Source organism: Mucor velutinosus (assembly GCF_035048745.1).
Source record: "Mucor velutinosus strain NIH1002 chromosome Unknown tig00001570, whole genome shotgun sequence".
Lineage (NCBI taxonomy): Eukaryota > Fungi > Mucoromycota > Mucoromycetes > Mucorales > Mucoraceae > Mucor > Mucor velutinosus.
Genome location: NW_027041897.1, coordinates 1 through 19,633, shown reverse-complemented (window position 1 = coordinate 19,633; position 19,633 = coordinate 1). Strand labels below are relative to the sequence as shown.

General features: G+C 44.1%; 8 protein-coding genes across 8 annotated transcripts; 3 read left to right on the top strand and 5 right to left on the bottom strand.

Moving 5' to 3' along the window:
* Positions 1 to 29: 29 nt before the first annotated feature.
* On the bottom strand, positions 30 to 537 carry ATC70_012899 (uncharacterized protein; the record flags this gene model as incomplete). Its single annotated transcript, XM_064832068.1, has 2 exons — positions 30 to 199; positions 249 to 537. 2 exons carry the CDS (start codon positions 535 to 537, stop codon positions 30 to 32), a joined length of 459 nt encoding a protein of 152 aa, XP_064687929.1.
* A 425-nt stretch (positions 538 to 962) lies between these two features.
* Positions 963 to 4,769, bottom strand: ATC70_012898 (uncharacterized protein; the record flags this gene model as incomplete). The annotated part of the gene is made up of 1 exon (XM_064832067.1): positions 963 to 4,769. The coding sequence occupies one exon, from the start codon at positions 4,767 to 4,769 to the stop codon at positions 963 to 965; it is 3,807 nt and encodes a 1,268-aa protein (XP_064687928.1).
* Positions 4,770 to 4,819: 50 nt separating this feature from the next.
* Positions 4,820 to 6,394, bottom strand: ATC70_012897 (COesterase domain-containing protein; the record flags this gene model as incomplete). Its single annotated transcript, XM_064832066.1, has 1 exon — positions 4,820 to 6,394. One exon carries the CDS (start codon positions 6,392 to 6,394, stop codon positions 4,820 to 4,822), a length of 1,575 nt encoding a protein of 524 aa, XP_064687927.1.
* A 381-nt stretch (positions 6,395 to 6,775) lies between these two features.
* On the bottom strand, positions 6,776 to 10,804 carry ATC70_012896 (uncharacterized protein; the record flags this gene model as incomplete). The annotated part of the gene is made up of 1 exon (XM_064832065.1): positions 6,776 to 10,804. The coding sequence occupies one exon, from the start codon at positions 10,802 to 10,804 to the stop codon at positions 6,776 to 6,778; it is 4,029 nt and encodes a 1,342-aa protein (XP_064687926.1).
* Positions 10,805 to 10,854: 50 nt separating this feature from the next.
* ATC70_012895 (uncharacterized protein) lies at positions 10,855 to 12,381 on the bottom strand (the record flags this gene model as incomplete). The annotated part of the gene is made up of 1 exon (XM_064832064.1): positions 10,855 to 12,381. One exon carries the CDS (start codon positions 12,379 to 12,381, stop codon positions 10,855 to 10,857), a length of 1,527 nt encoding a protein of 508 aa, XP_064687925.1.
* Positions 12,382 to 13,895: 1,514 nt separating this feature from the next.
* Positions 13,896 to 15,470, top strand: RIM20_2 (pH-response regulator protein palA/rim20; the record flags this gene model as incomplete). Its single annotated transcript, XM_064832063.1, has 1 exon — positions 13,896 to 15,470. The coding sequence occupies one exon, from the start codon at positions 13,896 to 13,898 to the stop codon at positions 15,468 to 15,470; it is 1,575 nt and encodes a 524-aa protein (XP_064687924.1).
* Positions 15,471 to 15,520: 50 nt separating this feature from the next.
* Positions 15,521 to 18,372, top strand: ATC70_012893 (TFIIE-A_C domain-containing protein; the record flags this gene model as incomplete). Its single annotated transcript, XM_064832062.1, has 4 exons — positions 15,521 to 16,869; positions 16,965 to 17,417; positions 17,476 to 17,811; positions 17,883 to 18,372. The coding sequence occupies 4 exons, from the start codon at positions 15,521 to 15,523 to the stop codon at positions 18,370 to 18,372; spliced, it is 2,628 nt and encodes an 875-aa protein (XP_064687923.1).
* A 321-nt stretch (positions 18,373 to 18,693) lies between these two features.
* On the top strand, positions 18,694 to 19,011 carry SPT8 (Transcription factor spt8; the record flags this gene model as incomplete). The annotated part of the gene is made up of 1 exon (XM_064832061.1): positions 18,694 to 19,011. The coding sequence occupies one exon, from the start codon at positions 18,694 to 18,696 to the stop codon at positions 19,009 to 19,011; it is 318 nt and encodes a 105-aa protein (XP_064687922.1).
* Between the last annotated feature and the right edge of the window lie 622 nt (positions 19,012 to 19,633).

Below are 19,633 nucleotides of genomic sequence, written 5' to 3'. Positions count from 1 at the left end.
ATACTCACGGACCACCGTAGTGAGAGACTTCAACCACGAACGCAGTAGTAAGCACCACCAGGAACAACACGCAACAAATGATATACCTTTGACAACAGTAACGAGTTAGCCACTAGTCCTGCTCCCCTAATGGAGAGATTCCTTTGTTTCAACAAGTTACTGTGTCGCTGGACCTTCACCAAGACACCATCAAGATAGTCTTGAAGTTGACTTTCAGTATGATACAAGGGATAACCCAAGTAACGTACTGCACCACGAGAGTGAGCGTCCATGCCACTGGAGACCAGTAGAATCAGCCAAAGCAACCCAAGCAGAGTGGGACACACCAGACAACGACACCAACACTGTCTTGCTGATATTGACTTTCGCATTAGATGCTCGGCCATACAGATCAAGAACAGACAACAACACAGACCACTCTTCTGGCGAAGACAAAAACACCTCAAGATCATCCGCATAGCTTAGAAATCTTGACAGGAGGAGGAGCAACAGAGCCACTGACAAAGTCCAAAGTCCAATTCCGGGAACCAGTACCATGATCCACACGAACTTCAACCGGTGAAGGCTTCCATTTACGTGGGATATTAACAGGAGACAGAGTAACACCAGAAAGACCAGGACAAGCAAGGAGAGTACGAAGCAAAGGCTCAAATGCCAGATTGAATAGCAATGGAGACTATCTCCGTGTTTTTTTTTTTTTTGTATTAAAGTGTATCTTTATTAGCTTTAAATTTATAATCTATACAGTAATTACAGGCAAGGCCAAGGTGCCAGCTTGAACACTTGCCAAAGAAAGAGAAGAAAAGAGTGTACTATGGTCTTGACGGACCATGTTGATAGCAGCAGAAGCTATCCAAGGCTCCTCGTCTATGACGCATCGCCAATGATACTTCCAAAGTGTACTGTAAGCAGCACCAAGAGCAATCAGAACATCCTCATCGATCACCAACAAATCCGAACCACTACAAAAGGTAGTCAGCGCCAACCAAATAGAAGAAGCAGAGGGGAGTAGCTCTTGAAGTGACAACAAAGAGACTACATCCTGCCAGAAAAAATGACTTGACATGGCAACCCACCACGAAATGGTAAAGGTCCTCTGTAGCAAAACCACAAAGAGCACAAGCAGGAGACAGAACTTTTGTAGGCATAATCTTATGACACCACGAGCGGTGCGGGACACGGTCATGTAGCAATCGCCACCAAGGTGTGAAAGCCTTTGCAGGCATTTCCAGGGACCAGAAAAGACGCCACAAAGCAGGAGACAGCAACAAATGGGCAGGCAACTTCAAGGGAGGACCCATACGAGAGGTAATGGTACCCTTTGCAGGGTGCCAATACCTTCGCAAAGCACCAAGAGAGAGACGAGCAACCGGAGCAGCAGAACGAGACGAGTTGGAGACAGTCCAATGTGTACAATCTGGCATCCAAGAGGTAGCACCATCAGAACGGGGCATAGCAAAATAGTCTGCTTGAGACAAGACTATCTTACTATCCATGACAGGCGGGAATACCAGAGAGACAGGACCACGATCACGGTTCAAGGCAAGAAAAACAGGGCGCAAAACACGAGATGACCAAGCAAGATGAGAGGTGACACCATCAACTATACCTAGATCAGGTTGCCAGAAAGAGACATCCGACACCAAGAAACGAGGATCAAGAGATGATGGATCACGAGGAGGACGAACAGAAGGCACAGTACTGAGTACAGAACACAAGGGAAGATCAAGAAACCACCTAGCAGACCAACCAGAGGAAGGAACTAGCTTTGGCAATCTCAACAGAAGCTTTCCAAGATGTGTTAGAGCAGGCACAGAAGACACACGAGACTGGTAAAGACCAGGAAAACAAAACCACGGCAAGATGGACTTATGACCAGTGTAAACTTGAAAAGCATACACCAACCAAGAGGAGACAAAATCACTGGGAGAGGGTGGACGCAACAAACGTTGCAAATAGACAAGATGCAAAGCTAAGCTTTGATCTGCTATATCCACGAGACCAACACCACCAAACTTGCGGGGGAGACACAAAGTAGACCAAGCAACACCAGGGCGAAAGGACACCAGATACTCACGGACCACCGTAGTGAGAGACTTCAACCACGACGCAGTAGTAGCACCACCAGGAACAACACGCAACAAATGATATACCTTTGACAACAGTAACGAGTTAGCCACTAGTCCTGCTCCCCTAATGGAGAGATTCCTTTGTTTCAACAAGTTACTGTGTCGCTGGACCTTCACCAAGACACCATCAAGATAGTCTTGAAGTTGACTTTCAGTATGATACAAGGGATAACCCAAGTAACGTACTGCACCACGAGAGTGAGCGTCATGCCACTGGAGACCAGTAGAATCAGCCAAAGCAACCCAAGCAGAGTGGGACACACCAGACAACGACACCAACACTGTCTTGCTGATATTGACTTTCGCATTAGATGCTCGGCCATACAGATCAAGAACAGACAACAACACAGACCACTCTTCTGGCGAAGACAAAAACACCTCAAGATCATCCGCATAGCTTAGAATCTTGACAGGAGGAGGAGCAACAGAGCCACTGACAAAGTCCAAAGTCCAATTCCGGGAACCAGTACCATGATCCACACGAACTTCAACCGGTGAAGGCTTCCATTTACGTGGGATATTAACAGGAGACAGAGTAACACCAGAAAGACCAGGACAAGCAAGGAGAGAACGAAGCAAAGGCTCAAATGCCAGATTGAATAGCAATGGAGACAGAGGATCACCTTGACGAAGACCTCGCAATTGAGGTACAGGAGCACCAAGCCAACCATTGATAGACACTGAAATCTTGGTTCCAAAGAACAAAGAAGACAGACAAGACACCAACTCACCAGGAAAACCAAACCGGAGCAACACACGACAAAGATATTCAGGATGAACCCGATCATACGCCTTCTCTTGATCCAACAAAACAGCCACTTGAGGTAAATCAGGAGCAACAACACGCAAGTGAGACATCAACAACTGATTTAACCAGCCATTGTCAGAGATCAGACGATGAGGGAGAAAACCAGTTTGATAAGGGTTGATTAACTTTGGCAACACTTTGTTCATACGATTAGCAATGAGCTTTGTAAATAACTTGGCATCACTGTTAATTAAGGACAAAGGTCTCCAGTTAACCAACAACTGAGGGTCACCCTTCTTGAACAATAAGACCATACGAGTTTGTTGCCACGAAGGAGGAAACACACCAGAAAAAGCTGCACCCAACACATCCACAAGCAAGTCAAGAAAATCAGTAGAAACACCAGCAAGATATTGATACAATTCAAAAGGCAAACCGTCAAGACCAGGACTTTTAGACTTGGGAGCATGAGTGAGCAGAGACAACAAAACATCGCGAGTTGGAAGTTCCATTAGCATATCACCATCCAAAGATGATAGACGTACATCAGTTGGAACATTCCCCAGGAGAGTATCGATAGCTTCAGCATCGACAGCATCAGGGGTATATAGCCTTTGATAAAAACCTTGTGCCTCCCTGTTGATAGCTGCTGCTTCCACCAAGATATCCCCAGTAGTAGAGCACTTTAAGGATTGAATTGTCTGTTGAGACTCTCGCACCTTGATCGAACGATAGAAATACTTGTTGCTACGTTCTCCCTGTTCTAACCAACGAGTGGCAGAGCGAAGCATATTCTGACTAGTCTCTTTCTGTATCTGATCCTCAATCAAAACTTCTAGTTGCCTGACCTGCTGTTCAGCATCACCTGAAGCAGTAGACACTCTATCAGTTTGACCAATAGCATTCCTAGTCTCAACACCCGATACAGACGTCGACAGAGCCCTAATACGTTCCAGTTGAAGCGTAAAAACTTTGTTCTTGAATCGTGCTTTCATGCTTCTAGTGTACTTTTGTGCACAGCACTTTAGTAACAACTTGAAGGATTCCCATCTAGCCACCGTGCTTTCAGAGTCACCACTACTACCTTGACTAGTATTGACACCCTTAGACCCACCACCAACAGCACCAGAGAAGAACAATGACACCGTGGCATTCAACAACGCAACAAATTCCTTATCATCAAGCAGAGTTGGATTGAACCGCCAACTACCAGGACCAATACTAGCTGTCGCAGGTAACATTTCAACAGTCAAAAGAGAGTGATCCGTCCACCTACTAGGCATATATAGTAACTGACTATTAGTCAAACGAGGAGCAAGAGAAGAGTGACCAAAGATGTAATCAATACAAGTATTGCTCTTTGGAAACGTGGCTAAACCATCCGGATGACAATTGACAAAGTGAGTACGCAACCAGTGAACAAAAGGAGCGACATCGGCTTGACGAGAAGTAGACAAAGAGTGCAAGTGAATGTTGAAATCACCCATAACCATCCAAGGTGTGTTGAACACATCAGACCAAACAGAAAGAGAGAGAAAATCAGAGATAAATGAAGGACGGTCAGAAGACTGCGCTGGACCATAGACGTTGGCCACTTTGCACAAAACATTGCTTGAGGCATCTACGACAGATGCAACAAGACAACGTTCATCCAACAATACCTCCGTATCCACCAAAGAATAACGAGAATTGAGACATATAATAGCACAGTGCTTGGACACAACGAGAGAACAATTAGGAAAAGCAAAAGAAAAGGAACGGACTTGAGATTCAGTGAGAGTAGATTGAGAGCGGAAATGAGATACCTCTTGCAAGCAAAGGATATCCAGATGGAGAGAGGAGGAGCGAAGATAAGATGAAAACTCTTTGAGATTTGTAGGATTAGACTGCATGAACAAGCTACGCGTGTTCAAGGAGCCAATCTTGATGCCTAATTTTGTACTCATTGAGCCCTACGGGCGTCTTGCTTAGTCTTGAGAGGCGCACGGCCATTAGTCTTGCTATTCTTGACAACACCAGAAACACCACCAGAAACACCACCAGAAACACCACCGAAAGCAACACCAGAAGCAACACCAGACTTGTTACCCTTAGCACCAGTACCAGAAGAGACACCACCAGAGTTACCCAGCTTGTTATCGCCTTTTACACCAGCACCAGTAGTACCTTTCAGGTTTGCATTGAACTCCATTCTTTTGCGCTGAGCAAGATCCTTCAACTTGGTCAAATTCAACATCTCCTCAGGCGAGTCAATGTTCATATTCACAGCCACCTCAGCAGACGCATACTTGGAGTAGGCAGAACCACGCACGGTATCCAGCTTCTTGGGAGCTCCAGCAAGCACAATCTTGTCGTCCTCCATGTCCTCATCCTCATTCATACTTACCTGGTGGTTATCTTCACTCAGAAGATCCAAATCCTCGTTACCAGTGGACTCATCATTTTCAGATTCGTCAACACTTTCACCCTGAAGAGATTCATCCTCGACTACACGATAATCGAGTTCTTCTTCTTCTACCTTCTCCACCTCCTTACCTACGCCTAATTTTTCCTTCTCAATATATTCCATCAATTCCACAGTGTTCTTACGAGCCAGAGTGACATCCTCAGAATCCTCAGAATGATGGTGAACTTTGTGCTTCTTGGTGAAATTTGCAGACTGAACCTCCTTTTCAGGGCAAAAACGCAACATGTGCCCTTGCTTATTGCACCTAAAGCAACGACGTCTAGCCAATTCAGGACATTTGGCGCGAACATGACCGCTGTGTTGACAGAAATGACAAACAGGTGGAGCACCTTGATAAGTCGCTGGCACAAAACAATCAAATTCGCTCAGATAGAGCATTCTATCTAGGGGCTTGGCCTCCTGCCACTCATCCCCTACCTGAAATCCAACAGAAGTATCCAAAATCACCGAAAGTTTACCCTCAAAGTAACCACGGTGAGTAAACTTCTTCACTTGCAGTACCTTACCAAAGTACGACAAGGACTCCATAAGATCCGACAAAAAAGTGGTCTTGTCCACCATACGCATAAGTGTAAACCGCACATGCTTGACATCCCCAAATTCAGCACTTTCCTTGGAGGTAGACGCTTTGTACACTACACCTTGTACTGTCACCCCTTCACGCATAGCCACTTGTGCATGCTCCACCTGAGCAAACCTGGCTTCAATCAGCAGAGAACCATCAGCACGAGAATCATACAAACTAAGAGGTCGAAATTCCACGTCAGGTGAGATTTGGTCTTGAATCATTTTGTAAGCGGCAACACGATCAGGAAACAAAGTTTTCTGAAACGTGAACAGAACAGAACCAGAAGAAAGGGATTGCTGAATAATCGCCATAGCCTTGCTTGCCAAAATTTGACCCTTCAGGTCATCATCTTCATAGAGAACAGTACCCACCAATGGTACATCAGTTGGATTGTCCAATCGTCGCTTGTTGGGCTGGAGAAATCGACCCACCTTTTGACGTGAAGCTCTTTGAGCCCAAGTCAATTCAGATTGGGAAGACATGGAGTGTAACAGACGTAGAGTGTAACTTGTAATCTAGAGTGTAACTAAGTCGCGTTGTTGAAAAAGTAGTGAAAAAGACGAATTCGACGAAAAATGGTTGAATCGATCTGAAATCAAGATATGTTGTAGAGCTGAAATGGATGTATCTAAATATACTTGGATGCAAGATGGATGTATCCTAGTTGTCGAGATATCGTTGTTCAAAGATGGCGTAATCGAAAACTTATAAAAAGTGATGAATACGCGAAAGAGCAAAAGATGGCGTAATCGAAAACTTATAAAAAGTGATGAATACGCGAAAGAGCAGACTATCTCCGTGTAACTTATCTTTTTTTTTTTTTTGTATTAAAGTGTATCTTTATTAGCTTTGAAATTTATAGTCTATACAGTAATTATAGGCAAGGCCAAGGTGCCAGCTTGAACACTTGCCAAAGAAAGAGAAGAAAAGAGTGTACCATGGTCTTGACGGACCATGTTGATAGCAGCAGAAGCTATCCAAGGCTCCTCGTCTATGACGCATCGCCAATGATACTTCCAAAGTGTACTGTAAGCAGCACCAAGAGCAATCAGAACATCCTCATCGATCACCAACAAATCTGAACCACTACAAAAGGTAGTCAGCGCCAACCAAATAGAAGAAGCAGAGGGGAGTAGCTCTTGAAGTGACAACAAAGAGACTACATCCTGCCAGAAAAATGACTTGATATGGCAACCCACCACGAAATGGTAAAGGTCCTCTGTAGCAAAACCACAAAGAGCACAAGCAGGAGACAGAACTTTTGTAGGCATAATCCTATGGCACCACGAACGGTGCGGGACACGGTCATGTAGCAATCGCCACCAAGGTGTGAAAGCCTTTGCAGGCATTTCCAGGGACCAGAAAAGACGCCACAAAGCAGGAGATATCAACAAATGGGCAGGCAACTTCAAGGGAGGACCCATACGAGAGGTAATGGTACCCTTTGCAGGGTGCCAATACCTTCGCAAAGCACCAAGAGAGAGACGAGCAACCGGAGCAGCAGAACGAGACGAGTTGGAGACAGTCCAATGAGTACAATCTGGCATCCAAGAGGTAGCACCATCAGAACGGGGCATAGTAAAATAGTCTGCTTGAGACAAGACTATCTTACTATCCATGACAGGCGGGAATACCAGAGAGACAGGACCACGATCACGGTTCAAGGCAAGAAAAACAGGGCGCAAAACACGAGATGACCAAGCAAGATGGGAAGTGACACCATCAACTATACCTAGATCAGGTTGCCAGAAAGAGACATCCGACACTAAGAAACGAGGATCAAGAGATGATGGATCACGAGGAGGACGAACAGAAGGCACAGTACTGAGTACAGAACACAAGGGAAGATCAAGAAACCACCTAGCAGACCAACCAGAGGAAGGAACTAACTTTGGCAATCTCAACAGAAGCTTTCCGAGATGTGTTAGAGCAGGCACAGAAGACACACGAGACTGGTAAAGACCAGGAAAACAAAACCACGGCAAGATGGACTTATGACCAGTGTAAACTTGAAAAGCATACACCAACCAAGAGGAGACAAAATCACTGGGAGAGGGTGGACGCAACAAACGTTGCAAATAGACAAGATGCAAAGCTAAGCTTTGATCTGCTATATCCACGAGACCAACACCACCAAATTTGCGAGGAAGACACAAAGTAGACCAGGCAACACCGGGGCGAAAAGACACCAGATACTCACGAACCACCTTTGTGAGCAACTTCAACCACGACGCAGTTACACCACCACCAGGAACAACACGCAACAAATGATATACCTTTGACAACAGTAACGAGTTAGCCACTAGTCCTGCTCCCCTAATGGAGAGATTCCTTTGTTTCAACAAGTTACTGTGTCGCTGGACCTTCACCAAGACACCATCAAGATAGTCTTGAAGTTGACTTTCAGTATGATACAAGGGATAACCCAAGTAACGTACTGCACCACGAGAGTGAGCGTCATGCCACTGGAGACCAGTAGAATCAGCCAAAGCAACCCAAGCAGAGTGAGACACACCAGACAACGACACCAACACTGTCTTGCTGATATTGACTTTCGCATTAGATGCTCGGCCATACAGATCAAGAACAGACAACAACACAGACCACTCTTCTGGCGAAGACAAAAACACCTCAAGATCATCCGCATAGCTCAGAATCTTGACAGGAGGAGGAGCAACAGAGCCACTAACAAAGTCCAAAGTCCAATTCCGGGCACCAGTACCATGATCCACACGAACTTCAACCGGTGAAGGCTTCCATTTACGTGGGATATCAACAGGAGACAGAGTAACACCAGAGAGACCAGGACAAGCAAGAAGAGAACGAAGCAAAGGCTCAAATGCCAGATTGAATAGCAATGGAGAGAGAGGATCACCTTGACGAAGACCTCGCAACTGAGGTACAGGAGCACCAAGCCAACCATTGATAGACACTGAAATCTTGGTTCCAAAGAACAAAGAAGACAGACAAGACACCAACTCACCAGGGAAACCAAACCGGAGCAACACACGACAAAGATACTCGGGATGAACCCGATCATACGCCTTCTCTTGATCCAACAAAACAGCCACTTGAGGTAAATCAGGAGCAACAACACGCAAGTGAGACATCAACAACTGATTTAACCAGCCATTGTCAGAGATCAGACGATGAGGGAGAAAACCAGTTTGATAAGGGTTGATTAACTTTGGCAACACTTTGTTCATACGATTAGCAATGAGCTTTGTAAATAACTTGGCATCACTGTTAATTAAGGACAAAGGTCTCCAGTTAACCAACAACTGAGGGTCACCCTTCTTGAACAATAAGACCATACGAGTTTGCTGCCACGAAGGAGGAAACACACCAGAAAAAGCTGCACCCAACACATCCACAAGCAAGTCAAGAAAATCAGTTGAAACACCAGCAAGATATTGATATAATTCAAAAGGCAAACCGTCAAGACCAGGACTTTTAGACTTGGGAGCATGAGTGAGCAGAGACAACAAAACCTCGCGAGTTGGAAGTTCCATTAGCATATCACCATCCAAAGATGATAGACGTACATCAGTTGGAACATTCCCCAGGAGAGTATCGATAGCTTCAGCATCGACAGCATCAGGGGTATATAGCCTTTGGTAAAAACCTTGTGCCTCCCTGTTGATAGCTGCTGCTTCCACCAAGATATCTCCAGTAGTAGAGCACTTTAAGGATTGAATTGTCTGTTGAGACTCTCGCACCTTGATCGAACGATAGAAATACTTGTTGCTACGTTCTCCCTGTTCTAACCAACGAGTGGCAGAGCGAAGCATATTCTGACTAGTCTCTTTCTGTATCTGATTCTCAATCAAAACTTCTAGTTGCCTGACCTGCTGCTCAGCATCACCTGTAGCAGTAGACACTCTGTCAGTTTGATCAATAGCATTCCTAGTCTCAACACCTGATACAGACGTTGACAGAGCCCTAATACGTTCCAGTTGAAGCGTAAAAACTTTGTTCTTGAATCGTGCTTTCATGCTTCTAGTGTACTTTTGTGCACAGCACTTTAGTAACAACTTGAAGGATTCCCATCTAGCCACCGTGCTTTCAGGGTCACCACTACCACCTTGACTAGTATTGACACCCTTAGACCCACCACCAACAGCACCAGAGAAGAACAATGACACCGTGGCATTCAACAACGCAACAAATTCCTTATCATCAAGCAGAGTTGGATTAAACCGCCAACTACCAGGACCAATACTAGCTGTCGCAGGCAACATTTCAACAGTCAAAAGAGAGTGATCCGTCCACCTACTGGGCATATATAGTAACTGACTATTAGTCAAACGAGGAGCAAGAGAAGAGTGACCAAAGATGTAATCAATACAAGTATTGCTCTTTGGAAACGTAGCTAAACCATCCGGATGACAATTGACAAAGTGAGTACGCAACCAGTGAACAAAAGGAGCGACATCGGCTTGACGAGAAGTAGGCAAAGAGTGCAAGTGAATGTTGAAATCACCCATAACCATCCAAGGTGTGTTGAACACATCAGACCAAAGAGAAAGAGAGAGAAAATCAGAGATAAATGAAGGACGGTCAGAAGACTGCGCTGGACCATAGATGTTGGCCACTTTGCACAAAACATTGCTTGAGGCATCTACGACAGATGCAACAAGACAACGTTCATCCAACAATACCTCCGTATCCACCAAAGAATAGCGAGAATTGAGACATATAATAGCACAGTGCTTGGACACAACGAGAGAACAATTAGGAAAAGCAAAAGAAAAGGAACGGACTTGAGATTCAGTGAGAGTAGATTGAGAGCGGAAATGAGATACCTCTTGCAAGCAAAGGATATCCAGATGGAGAGAGGAGGAGCGAAGATAAGATGAAAACTCTTTGAAATTTGTAGGATTAGACTGCATGAACAAGCTACGCGTGTTCAAGGAGCCAATCTTGATGCCTAATTTTGTACTCATTGAGCCCTACGGGCGTCTTGCTTAGTCTTGAGAGGCAATTTGCCATTGTTCTTGCTATTCTTGACACCAACAGCACCAGCAGACTTGTTACCAAGAACACCAACACCAGTACCAGAAGCAACACCAGCACCATTCACAGCCTTCAAATTGGCATTCAATTCCATTCGCTTCCTCTGAGAGGCCTCCTTGAGCTTAGACAAACCCATCATCTCCTCTGGAGAGTCAACATTCATAGTAAGAGCCACCTCATTAGAAGCGTATTTCGAGAATGCAGAGCCACGCACATCAGGAAGCTTCTTGACACCACTACCAGCAAGCACGATCTCATCATCTTCTTCCATAGCATCATCTCCGTGTAACTTATCCTGATGATCTTCACCTTGAAGATCCTCCATTTGCACCTCCAAATTATCACTTTTAGTGGACTTGTCATTTTCAGACGCGTCAACACCATCAACAACACCCTGAAGAGATTCTTCCTCTTCGTCTACTACAGACTCGAGTTCTTCTTCTTCGACTTTCTCTTCCACTTCCCTACCTGCTCCTAGCTTTGCCTTAGCAACGAAATCCATCAAATGCACCGTCTGTCGACGTGCCTCAGTGACCTCCTCCGAATCCTTCAGTTGATGATCCACCTTTTGCTTCTTGGCACCAGATTGATCCTCCTTATTAGGACAAAAACGCAACATGTGACCATGCTTTCCACATCCATAACATCTACGCTGGAGCAACTCAGGACATTTAGCGCGGACATGACCACTATGACGACAGAAATGACAAACAGGAGGAGCACCCTTATATGTCGCTGCGACAAAGAAATCAAACTCGCTGAGATAGAGCATTCTATCTAGAGGTTGAGCCTCCTGCCACTCACCACCCTCTACCTGATATCCCACCGAGGTATCCACCATCACCGAAAACTTGCCCTCAAAGAAACCACCACGAGTGAACTTCTTCACCTGCAGGACACGACCATAAAACGACAAAGACTTGATCAAATCATGCAAAAAAGTGGGTTCTTTGACGATGCGCATCAAAGTAAACTGGACAAACTTCAAATCACCAAACTCCTTGCATTCCTTGGCGTGAACAGCCTTGTACACCATGCCATTCACGTTAACACCAGTTGTCATAGCCTTGTTCGCATCATCCACCTCCTCGAACTTGGCTTCAATAAGCAAAGAACCATCGTTCTTTTCATCGTAGACACTTAAAGGACGAAATTCCACCAGAGAAGACACCTGGGTTTGAATTACCTTGTACGCATCCACACGATCACCAAACAAACCCTTACGGAAAGAAAAGAGAACTGAACCAGAAGTAAGTGCCTGCTGCACAATCGCCATTGCCTTACTAGCTAAGATTTGACTCTTCAAATCATCATCCTCAAACATCACAGAACCCACCAAAGGGTAAGAAGAAGCGGCGGCCTCCACCGAACGCCTCTTGGATGGCTGATAGAACCTCATAGTAGAACCACGAGATGCACGTTCAGCCCAAGTCATTTCAGAATTGACTGACATAGAGTGTAACTTGTAACTGGAGTGTAACTTTTGTTGACCTTTGTAAAAAAAAATAGTGAAAATGTTGAATTCGTCGAAAAATTGCTGAATCGATCTGAAATCAAGATATGTTGTAGAGCTGAAATGGATGTATCTAAATATACTTGGATGCAAGATGGATGTATCCTAGTTGTTGAGATATCGTCGTTCAAAGTTGGCAAAAACAAAAACTTTTTGAAAAGTGATGTATAAGCGAAAGAGCCTTGAAAGAGCCCCCGTGTAACTTATCTTGAAAAGTGATATATAAGCGAAAATGTTTCAAACTTTACTGTAGACCAAGAGAACCTATTCGTTAGCATGCCATCTATGAGAAAAATTTAGATATTACGTTATTGCTAAACAAAATAAATATAAATATTATTATTAAAAATTTTTTTATTTTATACTTAAATAATTTCTTTGATTTAAATATACTAATAATTATTTAAAAATATTATATTTTACAAAAAATAAAGTGTATTTAAACAGTATAATTTTTAAACTTTTTATTGTAATTATTAATTAATAAAAAAATCTTAATTATAAATTTATTTAAGAAATGTAATATAAATTATATAATACATTGAATATATTTACATAGTTTTATATAAAATTTATTGCATAAAGTATATTTTAATAATATTTCTAACGTTTGATTAATTTTTTATATATAATATAGTTAATTTAATTTTATAAATTATAATTTTATATTTGTAAACAAAATGGTATAGGTGTTTTTGTGCGATTATATTTTGGTGTAACGAATAGGTTGTACAGTCTTTGGTTTTTTTTTGCGGCTCTTTCGCAGGAAAAAGTTTTTGTTTTTGCCAGGGCGGGCTTATACTAGGCAAGGCTCTTTCTGTCCTGAATTGCCTAGACGTCGTTGCTTTAGGTGCAATAAGCGTGGCGATTGCTACATGACCGTGTTCCGCACCGTTCGTGGTGCCATAAGATTATGCCTACAAAAGTTCTGTCTCCTGCTTGTGCTCTTTGTGGTTTCTCTACAGAGAACCTGTACCATTTCGTGGTGGGTCTACAGTAGGCTCTTTCGCTTATACATCACTTTTCAAAAAGTTTTTGTTTTTGCCAACTTTGAACGACGATATCTCAACAACTAGGATACATCCATCTTGCATCCAAGTATATTTAGATACATCCATTTTAGCTCTACAACATATCTTGATTTCAGATCGATTCAGCAATTTTTTCGACGAATTCAACATTTTCACTATTTTTTTTACAGCTCTTTCGCGTATTCATCACTTTTTATAAGTTTTCGATTACGCCATCTTTGAACAACGATATCTCGACAACTAGGATACATCCATCTTGCATCCAAGTATATTTAGATACATCCATTTCAGCTCTACAACATATCTTGATTTCAGATCGATTCAACCATTTTTCGTCGAATTCGTCTTTTTCACTACTTTTTCAACAACGCGACTTAGTTACACTCTAGATTACAAGTTACACTCTACGGTCTGTTACACTCCATGTCTTCCCAATCTGAATTGACTTGGGCTCAAAGAGCTTCACGTCAAAAGGTGGGTCGATTTCTCCAGCCCAACAAGCGACGATTGGACAATCCAACTGATGTACCATTGGTGGGTACTGTTCTCTATGAAGATGATGACCTGAAGGGTCAAATTTTGGCAAGCAAGGCTATGGCGATTATTCAGCAATCCCTTTCTTCTGGTTCTGTTCTGTTCACGTTTCAGAAAACTTTGTTTCCTGATCGTGTTGCCGCTTACAAAATGATTCAAGACCAAATCTCACCTGACGTGGAATTTCGACCTCTTAGTTTGTATGATTCTCGTGCTGATGGTTCTCTGCTGATTGAAGCCAGGTTTGCTCAGGTGGAGCATGCACAAGTGGCTATGCGTGAAGGGGTGACAGTACAAGGTGTAGTGTACAAAGCGTCTACCTCCAAGGAAAGTGCTGAATTTGGGGATGTCAAGCATGTGCGGTTTACACTTATGCGTATGGTGGACAAGACCACTTTTTTGTCGGATCTTATGGAGTCCTTGTCGTACTTTGGTAAGGTACTGCAAGTGAAGAAGTTTACTCACCGTGGTTACTTTGAGGGTAAACTTTCGGTGATTTTGGATACTTCTGTTGGATTTCAGGTAGGGGATGAGTGGCAGGAGGCCAAGCCCCTAGATAGAATGCTCTATCTGAGCGAATTTGATTGTTTTGTGCCAGCGACTTATCAAGGTGCTCCACCTGTTTGTCATTTCTGTCAACACAGCGGTCATGTTCGCGCCAAATGTCCTGAATTGGCTAGACGTCGTTGCTTTAGGTGCAATAAGCAAGGGCACATGTTGCGTTTTTGCCCTGAAAAGGAGGTTCAGTCTGCAAATTTCACCAAGAAGCACAAAGTTCACCATCATTCTGAGGATTCTGAGGATGTCACTCTGGCTCGTAAGAACACTGTGGAATTGATGGAATATATTGAGAAGGAAAAATTAGGCGTAGGTAAGGAGGTGGAGAAGGTAGAAGAAGAAGAACTCGATTATCGTGTAGTCGAGGATGAATCTCTTCAGGGTGAAAGTGTTGACGAATCTGAAAATGATGAGTCCACTGGTAACGAGGATTTGGATCTTCTGAGTGAAGATAACCACCAGGTAAGTATGAATGAGGATGAGGACATGGAGGACGACAAGATTGTGCTTGCTGGAGCTCCCAAGAAGCTGGATACCGTGCGTGGTTCTGCCTACTCCAAGTATGCGTCTGCTGAGGTGGCTGTGAATATGAACATTGACTCGCCTGAGGAGATGTTGAATTTGACCAAGTTGAAGGATCTTGCTCAGCGCAAAAGAATGGAGTTCAATGCAAACCTGAAAGGTACTACTGGTGCTGGTGTAAAAGGCGATAACAAGCTGGGTAACTCTGGTGGTGTCTCTTCTGGTACTGGTGCTAAGGGTAACAAGTCTGGTGTTGCTTCTGGTGTTGCTTTCGGTGGTGTTTCTGGTGGTGTTTCTGGTGGTGTTTCTGGTGTTGTCAAGAATAGCAAGACTAATGGCCGTGCGCCTCTCAAGACTAAGCAAGACGCCCGTAGGGCTCAATGAGTACAAAATTAGGCATCAAGATTGGCTCCTTGAACACGCGTAGCTTGTTCATGCAGTCTAATCCTACAAATCTCAAAGAGTTTTCATCTTATCTTCGCTCCTCCTCTCTCCATCTGGATATCCTTTGCTTGCAAGAGGTATCTCATTTCCGCTCTCAATCTACTCTCACTGAATCTCAAGTCCGTTCCTTTTCTTTTGCTTTTCCTAATTGTTCTCTCGTTGTGTCCAAGCACTGTGCTATTATATGTCTCAATTCTCGTTATTCTTTGGTGGATACGGAGGTATTGTTGGATGAACGTTGTCTTGTTGCATCTGTCGTAGATGCCTCAAGCAATGTTTTGTGCAAAGTGGCCAACGTCTATGGTCCAGCGCAGTCTTCTGACCGTCCTTCATTTATCTCTGATTTTCTCTCTCTTTCTGTTTGGTCTGATGTGTTCAACACACCTTGGATGGTTATGGGTGATTTCAACATTCACTTGCACTCTTTGTCTACTTCTCGTCAAGCCGATGTCGCTCCTTTTGTTCACTGGTTGCGTACTCACTTTGTCAATTGTCATCCGGATGGTTTAGCCACGTTTCCAAAGAGCAATACTTGTATTGATTACATCTTTGGTCACTCTTCTCTTGCTCCTCGTTTGACTAATAGTCAGTTACTATATATGCCTAGTAGGTGGACGGATCACTCTCTTTTGACTGTTGAAATGTTACCTGCGACAGCTAGTATTGGTCCTGGTAGTTGGCGGTTCAATCCAACTCTGCTTGATGATAAGGAATTTGTTGCGTTGTTGAATGCCACGGTGTCATTGTTCTTCTCTGGTGCTGTTGGTGGTGGGTCTAAGGGTGTCAATACTAGTCAAGGTAGTAGTGGTGACTCTGAAAGCACGGTGGCTAGATGGGAATCCTTCAAGTTGTTACTAAAGTGCTGTGCACAAAAGTACACTAGAAGCATGAAAGCACGATTCAAGAACAAAGTTTTTACGCTTCAACTGGAACGTATTAGGGCTTTGTCGACGTCTGTATCGGGTGTTGAGACTAGGAATGCTATTGGTCAAACTGATAGAGTGTCTACTGCTTCAGGTGATGCTGAACAGCAGGTCAGGCAACTAGAAGTTTTGATTGAGGATCAGATACAGAAAGAGACTAGTCAGAATATGCTTCGCTCTGCCACTCGTTGGTTAGAACAGGGAGAACGTAGCAACAAGTATTTCTATCGTTCGATCAAGGTGCGAGAGTCTCAAACAGACAATTCAATCCTTAAAGTGCTCTACTACTGGGGATATCTTGGTGGAAGCAGCAGCTATCAACAGGGAGGCACAAGGTTTTTATCAAAAGGCTATATACCCCTGATGCTGTCGATGCTGAAGCTATCGATACTCTCCTGGGGAATGTTCCAACTGATGTACGTCTATCATCTTTGGATGGTGATATGCTAATGGAACTTCCAACTCGCGATGTTTTGTTGTCTCTGCTCACTCATGCTCTCAAGTCTAAAAGTCCTGGTCTTGACGGTTTGCCTTTTGAATTGTATCAATATCTTGCTGGTGTTTCTACTGATTTTCTTGACTTGCTTGTGGATGTGTTGGGTGCAGCTTTTTCTGGTGTGTTTCCTCCTTCGTGGCAACAAACTCGTATGGTCTTATTGTTCAAGAAGGGTGACCCTCAGTTGTTGGTTAACTGGAGACCTTTGTCCTTAATTAACAGTGATGCCAAGTTATTTACAAAGCTCATTGCTAATCGTATGAACAAAGTGTTGCCAAAGTTAATCAACCCTTATCAAACTGGTTTTCTCCCTCATCGTCTGATCTCTGACAATGGCTGGTTAAATCAGTTGTTGATGTCTCACTTGCGTGTTGTTGCTCCTGATTTACCTCAAGTGGCTGTTTTGTTGGATCAAGAGAAGGCGTATGATCGGGTTCATCCTGAATATCTTTGTCGTGTGTTGCTCCGGTTTGGTTTTCCTGGTGAGTTGGTGTCTTGTCTGTCTTCTTTGTTCTTTGGAACCAAGATTTCAGTGTCTATCAATGGTTGGCTTGGTGCCTCCTGTACCTCAATTGCGAGGTCTTCGTCAAGGTGATCCTCTGTCTCCATTGCTATTCAATCTGGCATTTGAGCCTTTGCTTCGTTCTCTCCTTGCTTGTCCTGGTCTTTCTGGTGTTACTCTGTCTCCTGTTAATATCCCACGTAAATGGAAGCCTTCACCGGTTGAAGTTCGTGTGGATCATGGTACTGGTTCCCGGAATTGGACTTTGGACTTTGTCAGTGGCTCTGTTGCTCCTCCTCCTGTCAAGATTCTAAGCTATGCGGATGATCTTGAGGTGTTTTTGTCTTCGCCAGAAGAGTGGTCTGTGTTGTTGTCTGTTCTTGATCTGTATGGCCGAGCATCTAATGCGAAAGTCAATATCAGCAAGACAGTGTTGGTGTCGTTGTCTGTGTGTCACACTCTGCTTGGGTTGCTTTGGCTGATTCTACTGGTCTCCAGTGGCATGACGCTCACTCTCGTGGTGCAGTACGTTACTTGGGTTATCCCTTGTATCATACTGAAAGTCAACTTCAAGACTATCTTGATGGTGTCTTGGTGAAGGTCCAGCGACACAGTAACTTGTTGAAACAAAGGAATCTCTCCATTAGGGGAGCAGGACTAGTGGCTAACTCGTTACTGTTGTCAAAGGTATATCATTTGTTGCGTGTTGTTCCTGGTGGTGCTACTACTGCGTCGTGGTTGAAGTCTCTCACTACGGTGGTCCGTGAGTATCTGGTGTCCTTTCGCCCTGGTGTTGCTTGGTCTACTTTTGTGTCTCCCCCGCAAGTTTGGTGGTGTTGGTCTCGTGGATATAGCAGATCAAAGCTTAGCTTTGCATCTTGTCTATTTGCAACGTTTGTTGCGTCCACCCTCTCCCAGTGATTTGTCTCCTCTTGGTTGGTGTATGCTTTTCAAGTTTACACTGGTCATAAGTCCATCTTGCCGTGGTTTTGTTTTCCTGGTCTTTACCAGTCTCGTGTGTCTTCTGTGCCTGCTCTAACACATCTTGGAAAGCTTCTGTTGAGATTGCCAAAGCTAGTTCCTTCCTCTGGTTGGTCTGCTAGGTGGTTTCTTTGATCTTCCCTTGTGTTCTGTACTCAGTACTGGTGCCTTCTGTTCGTCCTCCTCGTGATCCATCATCTCTTGATCCTCGTTTCTTGGTGTCGGATGTCTCTTTCTGGCAACCTGATCTAGGTATAGTTGATGGTGTCACCTCTCATCTTGCTTGGTCATCTCGTGTTTTGCGGCCCTGTTTTTCTTGCCTTGAACCGTGATCGTGGTCCTGTCTCTCTGGTATTCCCGCCTGTCATGGATAGTAAGATAGTCTTGTCTCAAAGCAGGACTATTTTGCTATGCCCCCGTTCTGATGGTGCTACCTCTTGGATGCCAGATTGTACACATTGGACTGTCTCCAACTCGTCTCGTTCTGCTGCTCCGGTTGCTCGTCTCTCTCTTGGTGCTTTGCGAAGGTATTGGCACCCTGCAAAGGGTACCATTACCTCTCGTATGGGTCCTCCTTGAAGTTGCCTGCCCATTTGTTGCTGTCTCCTGCTTTGTGGCGTCTTTTCTGGTCCCTGGAAATGCCTGCAAAGGCTTTCACACCTTGGTGGCGATTGCTACATGACCGTGTCCCGCACCGCTCGTGGTGTCATAAGATTATGCCTACAAAAGTTCTGTCTCCTGCTTGTGCTCTTTGTGGTTTTGCTACAGAGGACCTTTACCATTTCGTGGTGGGTTGCCATGTCAAGTCATTTTTCTGGCAGGATGTAGTCTCTTGTTGTCACTTCAAGAGCTACTCCCCTCTGCTTCTTCTATTTGGTTGGCGCTGACTACCTTTTGTAGTGGTTCGGATTTGTTGGTGATCGATGAGGATGTTCTGATTGCTCTTGGTGCTGCTTACAGTACACTTTGGAAGTATCATTGGCGATGCGTCATAGACGAGGAGCCTTGGATAGCTTCTGCTGCTATCAACATGGTCCGTCAAGACCATAGTAACTCTTTTCTTCTCTTTCTTTTGGCAAGTGTTCAAGCTGGCACCTTGGCCTTGCCTGTAATTACTGTATAGATTATAAATTTAAAGCTAATAAAGATACACTTTAATACAAAAAAAAAAAATAAATTTCGTGGTGGGTTGCTACGTCAA